At 33.6% G+C, this 10,794-nt stretch overlaps 1 protein-coding gene across 1 annotated transcript; it reads left to right on the forward strand.

Moving 5' to 3' along the window:
• Positions 1 to 2,073: 2,073 nt before the first annotated feature.
• On the forward strand, positions 2,074 to 3,636 carry LOC122078411 (uncharacterized protein At4g22758-like). The gene is made up of 2 exons (XM_042644383.1): positions 2,074 to 3,100; positions 3,183 to 3,636. Exons 1-2 carry the CDS (start codon positions 2,866 to 2,868, stop codon positions 3,374 to 3,376), a joined length of 429 nt encoding a protein of 142 aa, XP_042500317.1. The 5' UTR covers positions 2,074 to 2,865; the 3' UTR covers positions 3,377 to 3,636.
• Positions 3,637 to 10,794: the final 7,158 nt, after the last annotated feature.

The raw sequence follows: 10,794 nt of genomic DNA on the forward strand, positions 1-10,794 counted from the left end.
GCTCCGTACTGTTGTGTTACGTACTCTGATGTAATAGTTAATATTACATCTTGATCATACGTGATGGGATGTAGTCGTCATAGGATGTTTATTTCTATCGCATAGTAAAATAGACTAAGCTAAAATTTTGTAAACAAATAGATCTCAAGTTCCACCGTTAATATGTTAGTCATGCATGAAGTTCATTACTTGGCAAAACAAAGCATTGGTTTTCAATAGATTGAGTAAGCAAAATTAGCAATGGGATCATCTTCTGCCAATTTCGATTTCAATAGATGGAAATCGATCAAAAATTAGAAAAGATCAGCCATAATAATCGACCTAAACTAGAGAAAGCAATTGCTTTTTCAAATTGCGAATTAGATCTAACCAATTTTGATTGGTTTTTACTGTAATCATAGATCTGATTCTGATTTCTCCTCAAACATTGATATCTGTAGCTTTGTGCATAGTTAGAAAATCAGATTTTTCAACTCAATTTGTCCTATTCAAATTCAAGTGACTTGAGGGAGCCAAATTTGATTAGGGTGAATCATGCTTTCTTTCTTTCTTTCTTTTTTCTTTTTTTTTTTATGCTAACCCCTTGGGGTTAACTAAGGCTATGATTGTCTTCATGAGCACAAATAAAAAAAATGGGTTAATATTGAAAATGACAAACAAAATTTCTAATGTTTTGTTTATTTGCAGACCAAACTTATACTCTAAAAAGTATATGATTCCAAAAAAACCTTAAAAAAATAAAATATAAATATAAAATATAAAATATAAAAAGGACAAAACAAAAGCCTGTGAATTTCTCATAACTCAAGTAAAAACACCAAATCAATAAAAATTTGGCCTGACTTAAATCTGGTCAATTTGGTCATTTTATAAACTTGGATTCTTAAATCCTGATCAAGTTTCATGTTTTTTTTTTTTTTCATTCGAATTTGATGACTCTTTTAGGTAAAACCTGATTTTCCAATTATGATTGTACGCTATGTTACACTAGAATGTATACCAATTATTTAAATGATTAACTTTCGATGTAAAATTTGGCATGTGATCTATTTAATGATCAGATTTGCCATTTGATTCTTCTATTGGAAGTAGATGTTGATTGTATTCTTCCAATGGAATTATATATTCATGGTTGGCGAAAAGGGAAAATACAAATATATTTTCTAATCTCAATTACATGGATTTAGGGTTGGGATTTGAGATAAACGAATCCTATTCTAAGTAGTTCTACCATCAAAACAAGTCCCATAAAATGTCATATATTCCTTGATGCGGACAATAATAATGAGATTAGCTTTTCATCTCCTCCGCTGCCACAAAGGAAGTATATAAGGTGTGATGACACAATAATACATCACACTACTGGACTGCTTGATTCAAAAGCTACCCATTATTATTATCCATTTTATACACAACCCCGTGGTTACTTTGGGGCCACACATGAACGAAAGAGATGACACCATTACATATATTGGATGGCCTAGATTACTCCTTATAAGAGAAACATAATTAAATCATAGTTACCATCTATAAGGTGTCTTCATACTTAACCCCTAAGGTAAGGGTTCAATTGGTTGGTTTGGTCTAATTTTGGATAGGTTAAACCATTTCATTATTATATTTGGTCAAATCAAAATTAAACCATCAAGTTGAAATTCAGTCTCGGGCGATTTTGATTTTGGTTTTGATTTTGATCAGTAACCTTTTATTGGGCTATCATCAATGGTATGATTCAAATTTCAGTGTGATTTTATTTTTGTGTTACATATAAGTATTTGAAAAACGACAATAAGAACATTTTTTTCCAAAATTGGTTTGATTTTCAATTCCGATCGGCCCAATCAGTTCACTTTATTTTTAAGTCCCTAGAAACCCTAATCCGAAACCACCCGACAAAAGGGTTCGATTTTGATGATCCAGGTTTGTTCTTTTGGGTCTAGTTGGTCCAACCGGTTCAATTTTAAATTTTATGCTAAACTAGTAAAGATCCTAATTCCTTGGGAGGGTTGAACCAAGTAACATTCCCTATATTTAGCTGTTGCCGTTTTGCAAGATAGATCAAGAGAAGTGCCTTCCCAAACCCCAGAAGAGAGAGAAATAGAGAAGAGAGAGAAAGAGAGAGAATCCGGGGTGAAGGGGGGTTGTTTACCTTAGTATCCTGAGTTCAAAAAATTTAATAGATCCAAACCCTAACCCTAAGATAAAAGGGTCTCCGCAGGAGTAGTAGTTGAAGAAGAGGCAACCATCGCCTCCATCTGTGTCGAAATTAAATTCTTTTCTTTCAATTCCAAATTTCCAACCCCTGTCTCCCTATACTTCTTCTTCTTCTTCTTTATTTATAGGCTTCCTTCTCTGGGTAGAAGACTCTAAAATAAAAAATCTCTCTTTGTATTCTCTTTCTTTCTCTGATTTCAATTCGCTTTTCAGATCCTAGAATTCCAAATTCTTTCTTCTCTCAACTCTGGCCGTTGTGAATGGTGGAAACTGACGTCTGTGATTTCATGCTTTACTCACACCCTGCGAGGGCAACCGCGCGATTCCCAGCCGCGCAGTTTTCCTCTCAATCTTTCTTTGCAGTAGCCCACCATTGCCTTCCTTTCTCTGCTGCATCTGTCTTCTCCTTCGGTTCCTGCAAGCAAGGCTGGTACTACCGCTGCCTCGGCGTTGATCCCTGAAGAAATTAACCCGTTTTCCTTCCTACCCATCTCACCTTTCTTCGATCTATCATCGCCTTAATCTCTATTCTTATCGGGTTTCGTTTCTTTTGTTTTGATTCGATTCAATTCGATTCTCATAACCCTTCATCTTGTTCAGTTATTTTGGTAGCGCATTCGATCAGATACATCAAATAGAAGAAAAAAAAATATGTTGCTTCAGAAGCCCAAGAAGAACAACCAGAGCGTCAAGGGCAAACGCCTCTTGATCACCATCAATGTCCTGGGAAGCGCAGGACCTCTTCGATTCGTTGTCAATGAGGAAGAACTCGTGGCCGCGGTCATTGACACCGCCCTTAAATCTTATGCTCGCGAGGGTCGTCTCCCTGTTCTGGGTTCTGATCTGAATAATTTCCTCCTTTACTGCGCCAATGCCGGAGCCGATGGTATTGTAACACATCCATAATGAATTCTCTGGATTTCTTTTTACTAATTTGGTTGATATTTACGAGGATTTTGCTTTTGCAGCTTTGAGTCCGTGGGAGACCATTGGATCTGGCGGAGGAAGGAATTTCGTGCTGTACAAGAAACCGCAGCATCAGCCAACCGAGTCAGTTGGAGGTGAGAAACCAACACCGACGCAGATGATTGCTAGGAAGGGAAATGGTGGCTGGAAATCATGGATTAACAAATCCCTGAGTCTCAAGATCTATTCTCATTGATTCCAAATTCATGGAATCTTCGATGAAGGAAGAAGGAAGAGGGAAGATACCCTCAAAAGACTTCACTTTGATCATTTAAAATTGATGTTCCTCTTCAAAACAAATATAATGGAGATTATGGAACACCTTTATTTCCTGTCATAATTTGCTTTATTTTTTTAGATTTTGGGTTTCGTGTTTCGAGAATGATGAATGTTCTCCATTGAATAAAAAGTTGTGCTCCTTCCCGAGCTTTGAACTCGGATGATCTTCGATAATAACTACTCTGTCGTGGTTCTGTAATCTCTGTAGTTTGATTTTGCTTGCTTGCTTGTTTGCTTGTTTGATTCAATAAGATCAATTTTGAAATGGGTTTTTCATTAATAAATGAATCAGTTTTGCCTGATGGAGAGGTTCTGGTTCTAAAATTGTGAACCTCAACTACTGCATTTCCCTACTTTGTCAATGGTAAGTTTTGCTCTCAAAATCTCCAGGTTGGCTTTGGTTGGATATTCGGATTCTGAGATGCTGATTTGGAACATAGGCTACTTAAAAGCTTAGTTACGAATTATTTATGAATAATTCGATCTGAATCGTAATCAAATTCAAAAATTTTTAAAATTTTTGAATTTTATAGATTTTTTTTAAATTCACGAATAATTACTCGTATGTTACTTTTCTTCTTTTTCTAATAGAAACATACAAATAGATAATCTCCCACACTTTTACAAAAAAAAATTTTCACCCCGTTTTGGGTTTGATTAAGTTTTACAGTCGTTACTCTCTCTGTTCAGTCCCCCTCAATAATTTGAGTAATAAAAAATGAGTTTAGAAAACTAAAGTTAAATATAATATTTTTATCTTTAAAATTTAAAATTTTAATTTTTATATCATTTGTATATTATGTACATATGATAATTGATAGATAATATGAAACAAGTATTGCAAATATTAAAAATAACATCTGAATTTTTTTTCCGCTTTTTATTTTTTAAACAAATAATTCCCAAATCTGAACTCGAATTTTATTCAATAGTCACGTTTGTGTGCATGACAGCATGAGTCTATTACCTTCTAGTGTTGTTGTTTACTGTTTTAAGGGGAATTAACTATCACTCCCCTACACTTGACCCATATTTACTAAAATTCCCCTACCTTTTACATTTTTACTAACATATTACAATTTTTTCAATTTGATTGGTTCAAAAAAACCAAACCGCTAACAAGTTTTGTCTCATCCAATCATTAAGGATATTATAAATTCAAAAAAGAATAATTTTTTATCCGATTTATATCTATATCGGTATCATATGTTCCAATCAGGTACCACATGTTTTTTAATTTTTTTTTAATCTTTAGATTGGCTGAGACAGATACCAATCTAATATCGATAAAAAAATTGATTGCTAAATTTGTGATGATGGATGAGATAAATAATAATAATAAATAAATAAATCAACATCCCTGATGATTCGATGAGACGAAATAAATAATAATAATAATAAATAAATAATATCTTTAAGGACACAGTAGCTAGTCAATATCCTTGGTGATTGGATGAGATAAAACTTGTAAATGATTTGGCTTAAACCATGTTTTAAACCAATCCATTTGAAAAAAGTGCAATTGGTCCCAATTGGTTACAAGTGAAAAGGAAGAGTAATCTGAGTATTTAAAAAAAAACATGGGAGAACGAGATGTAAGAATAAAAAAGCAAGCGAGTATTAGTAAAAATGTAAAAAGCAAGGGAGTTTAAGTAAAAATGTAAAAAGCAAGTGAGTTTTAGTAAATATAGGCCAAGTGCAGAGGAGTGATAGTAAATTCCCCCGATGTTTTAATCGTGCAGACATATAAAAATTGTACCCACTGCACAAAACTCTAGAGGTATAAGAGGGTTATAATGTACGAAGTCTTATTCAAGTAATAGTCAAACTTGCAATCATTACATCACATTTGAAAGAACAATCTTACTGTTGTGCCAAGATTCACCCTCATCATTGTCAAAGTAATTAAAAATATGTTTTGATTTACGAAAGAATCTGCAATATTTGAAACCACGGGATGTATATTGGATTTTTGGTGATTAAAATTTGCACAAAACCATTGGTCAAATATGCCACATCTTTAAAATAGGAATGAGGAAAACGTGGTTGAAAACATGCTTGCTTTAAAGCATCGCGTGGAGTATGATCACCAGATTCCACGGAGAGGATTGAAGTTGTTCTTACTTTTATATTTGTGAAGTTTTCAACCTGTTCAATGTACAAAGTTAGAAGAAATGATTTACGCATTGACAATGGCACATGTGTCTCATACTCTCTCTCCTCCCTGCTTATGTGGGTCTCTCTTATCGTTAGGCACTCCCTCATTTATGTCATTTACTTAATTTGAAAGATTAGATCTCTCTCATACATGTGTTAGGAAACTGATTTACATGATTTGATTCAATTTCCTCTACAATGATGACGTCAAACACCCTCTCCCTATGTGATAGTTTTACAGTTTCACTTGAATACTAAGAAGAAAAGGTGGGGATCATCATTCATTAAAGAGAAAGAAAAAATCCTTTTTTTGACCATGATATAAATTTGATTTTTCTCCATATTAATTGGCATAAAAAACCTTCTCCCAGCCCTAAACAGTTTTACAGTTTCGCTCGAACAAGAAGAAGAAAAGGTGGGAATCATCATTCATGAAAAGGAAAGAAAAATTCATTTTTTATGACAACGACATAAATTTGATTTCCCTTATGTGCTAATAGTTTCATAGTTTCACTTGAACATGAAAAAGACAGTTTCACTTGAATACAAAGAAGAAATGGTGGAGTTTCATGTAAGAGGAAAGCAAAATTTCTTTTTTATGACAATGATATGAAGTATCAAAGAAAATAAAATAGGATAATCCTAAAATAGGAAGGGACTCACATCCTTTCAAAAAGTATCCTCTCCTCTACCTCAGCGATCTTTATATGCAAATTAATAGCCAACACATCTTTAATGCTTCACATATTGGAAGGGCATCACTTGGTTGGCTTCCAAACATATTTATTAGTTAATATTAATAGATGACAAATCTAGACAAAGTCCTTTTTTAAAAGATGACCAAATAACTCGTATAGTTGTGGGACCAAAAATTCCAAACTTGTTATATAAAGATGACCAAGTATAGAGTATGGTGGAATATCCTTCTAAAAAATTGAAAAAAGTCTGGCATCACAAATGCTCACGTCTTTACCTAACCTATATATCTTTTATTTTTAGTTTTTAAATAAAAATCTCAACCTCTTTATTGATCAATATATCTATCTAGCCTATGTTTGGAAGCTAAAAATGGAAAATAAAAGAAAATAAAAAACATAATAAGATAATAATAATAATGATGAGATAATAATTGATTTTTATGTGCTTTTTTCTCTCTTCAATTTCTTTTTCTTTTTTTTTCTAACTTCGGACATAGCATGTTTAAATGTTATAATATTAATAATGAATAAAGTTTACATATTCTATTCTTATGAGTGAAATACATATATACGGAAAATCTTGTTTTGAGAAAATTGTAACCTTATTTTTTTATCCTTTTAGTATAAAACCCTTTTTTTTAAACAAAGGTAAAACCATGTTATATCACATATCTACTTGAAAAACATACATAACAATGACTACTCTTAAGAATGACATAACGATAGATCATCTTCAAATTATTCTGAAAATATTTTTCTATACCTGATTGAAAAAACTTTTGGAATTAAACAATAAAAAGTTAAAAGAAGGTTATAACTTTTCCGGACACACCACTTTGATTACGACAAGATGTACAATTATGTTTGTATAGTTGGCATATTTCTTTCTTTATTGCTCTTGTCATAAGTATTTCAAATACAAATTAGGAGAAAGGAATCTTGTGCCACCTGCCTACTTAGGAAGGGATTCCTCTTGTATACTATCAATATACTATGTGGACAAGTGATGTGACAATCACGATCCTTGCATAGAGTGCATATAGTTTGGATTAGCCTCAAATTTAAGAACCTCATTTAGTGAAATAGACTCTAATGTGTCGACACGCATACCATGTATGCTAACTAGTACTTGATATTCCGCCCAGTACCATGCACTCTTATAGTTAAGATTTTGCCCAAAAAATAAATAAATAAATAAATGAGCTCCAATCAACTGAGACGTCACATGATAGATATTTAGGCGTCATAGGAAACCCTTTCAAGGTGGGCCATGCAGAAACAAGAGCTTAGTTGATTACATCATTCTCTTAAACAAGTCTACTATTGACTGATTTCATAATTAGATTAGAAAAAATAAAATATTATTGAAGTATAAAATAAGTATAATTTATGAATAAAGTGAGCTATTTTAATTATGACACAAACTGTTAGAAATTTGTTATACTAATATTATTAAAATCCAATTTCTTAGAAAGTCAGCTACTATGGTAGCTCAATAAGAATGCAAGGAGTAGTCCCTAATCCAAAATTACCCTATATTTCTCTATGTAGGCTATAGGATTAAATCCTGCGGAGGATCTACCACTTCCAGTGCTGTCTTTCTCACTGGTTATTAGTGAAAAAGGAAGAAAAGCTCCAGAGATATCCGCAGATTATGCTTCTGAGTCCCCAATATTTGCAACACTACATGCTGTGTTGATTAGAAAAAAAAAAAGCAGATTAGATTGGAATTCGGAAGGGAAGGGACAAGGAAAAACGGAAAGGATAGGTAGCCATTGGTGTCTATTTCAGTTTACAAACATTAACAGGTGCTTTGGTCTCTCGTCCTTGTGCTTAATTTACGGGTTATATGATTACATATCATATCATATTATTTGTTTGAGCCAACTCCTTTTCCTTGATTTACGCAGCTGTTTCTCTCTCTCTCTCTCTCTCTCTCTCTCTCTCTCTCTCTCTCTCTCTCTCTCAAGTGAAGTGACTATACACCATAGATGTAAGAAAGTGACTGGAGAGTGGAGGCTTTGGTTTGATCCTTGGCAATCCAAATTGTCAAAAAAGATCTGACTTTAAGTTATTAGCCATATCATAACTGCAATTCCTTGACACTACTTAAGATTGAGTTGTTGGAAAATTTAGGAAGATAATGACTCACGTAAAAGTAAGGGTGTCAATCGGATTGATTCGATTCAAAATATAAAATATAGAAACTAAAACAAAATCGAACAAGAATAGAAATACATTTTCAAAATCATAAACTCAATTTCAGTTTTTATATGGTATCGTAATCGGTTTTGGTCTTATTTTAATTTTCATGAATCATCCACAAAGATATTTCACCAATGTAGAATATTAGGCCTTCAAACAATCCAAAATGATTAAGGATCGTTAACAGGGTTTAAAACATGGAAATCAGGATCTAAATCAGGTCTAGCTCGTTCCAAAACTGTCTTAATCTAGATCAGCCTTGACCGATTCAGCAGATTAAATTCTGATTTTTGAATCCCTGGTCGAACAGGCCAAACTAGCCTCAATTGACCCAGATTAATCCCACTGAAGACATCTCATTGGGGTTGAACTTCTAGCTTATTGATAGGTTGTTAGGCGGTTGGTGTGGATGATTGATGATTCCACCCACTTAGTCCCCACATTTTTTAAATTACTTGTAGCTAATAGTTGTAGTATTAGAATAAGTGTAGCTCAATGTACTTCCTTGTTGGCTCCTTTGTGGCTCTTGTGTCTGTGCTCCTTAATGGGTCTTACCTGGCATAGAGGCCCTTGCACTAGCACACCCAAAAAATAAAAAAGAAGAAGAAGATATCTCAGCTAAAGCATATTGGTCTTAATTCCCACTGCTTCATGCTAGAGTTGGCTTAGTGAAATCACTACTTTTAAAAATTTTAAATTGAAGAGTGAAGTGGTCATCTTTTCTGATCCATTAAGTTAGGATAAGGCTGAGTTTATTGTTTATTATTGTTGAAGTGGTTGTCTATGTTGAAATTACCTTTTTGTCAAAGGACTAGACTATTGAAGCTAGTCTCATGCTACATTGATCATTTCATAGCTTCTTATTGGTGCAATACTCTCTATATCATTTGTTTTGTTTAGGGAACTCTTTGTTGCGTTTTATGTCTTGCATTCTATAATGTTTCACATAATCATTAATGGATTTGTATACATTTGGCTCAAGTTTGGGATCCAATACATGTACATGAGTAAATATGTAATTATATAGATATTAGGGTTTTCCGCGTATTGTATATAATTGTTTGCTTGATTTCTTCCCCGTAATTTGTGCATTCGTTTCCAACGGCCCTATCTCTATGGGCAAAATTTCTTGAGCCGACCACGTAAATTACTATTAGTCTCTCTCTCTTCACATAAAATGGCCTCTCTGACTTTGTGTGCAGATACATGTAAGCACAAAGATGAAAGATAACCTGGGAGGGTGGGATTAGATTTGTAGTATATCATAGACCATGACAATGTGAAGATGATAGTAATCACTGGAAGTGAACCGTTTCTCCAAGATTAGACTGGCTTGGTCTCTATATTATATTGGAGTTCATCCTTCACCACTTAAATGTTGGCCCCAGTTTAATACTTTTAATAAAATCTTATTAATGCTTGGCTTCACATCTACCTAATAAAGTCCTCTCATTTGAAATCCAGTGGCTAAAAATAAATAGAACCTCCACCACTTAAGTTTGTCTGCTTTCTTCATATATAGTTTTGGCATTGAGCCACAAAAAAAAGATAGGAAAAGATAATGGCCTTCATAATTAAAATACATATATGATCTGATATGATAGCTAAAGCAAAAGCTTTTGTGACATGGCATTAAGAAGTAAGTATCTATCAGGTTCAATCATCCAGATAATGCTTTTTGGTCGAGAGCATGGTTTATGTCAATGCCTGTTTATGTCTATCTTTCTCCTTTTTCCTATGAATTAAAATCTCAACCTCTATTCGGAAGGAGAGAGATAGACCCATGGAGCATTAGCATAAGCCACACTTATGTATAAAGAACTCAAACCTAGAGTGAAACGATCATGCATGAGGAAAGATTTTAAGGTTGAACATAAAACTTTAAGGCAATAAATGGAGGGAGCTTCTTAAGTACATAAATGCACAGAAAGCCTGAACAAACCAATGTAAAATATGAACTCCCAATAAAAATTCAAAATCATAAGTAGCAATTTTTCATCACACAACTTCAATCGCCCTCAACCAGATGGTTAATGAGTGGATGAAATGTCTTTCTCATGCTTGCAAAGTAATAAATTTTTCTTCTTCTTCTTCTATTTGGGCAGTATAGCAAACCGGATTGAAGCCCATGTAGGCTGGCCCAAGGTGTTTTCCATTTGCATGCAATGGAGGTGGCTTCGGAGTTTACAATTGTTAAAGGGTCTAATCAAAACCTTAAATCAGTATATCGAAATAGCTCCACAAGTAAATAAATGCACTTAGGATCTTCGCAAAC

This window comes from Macadamia integrifolia, chromosome 5 (assembly GCF_013358625.1).
Source record: "Macadamia integrifolia cultivar HAES 741 chromosome 5, SCU_Mint_v3, whole genome shotgun sequence".
Taxonomy (NCBI): Eukaryota; Viridiplantae; Streptophyta; class Magnoliopsida; order Proteales; family Proteaceae; genus Macadamia; species Macadamia integrifolia.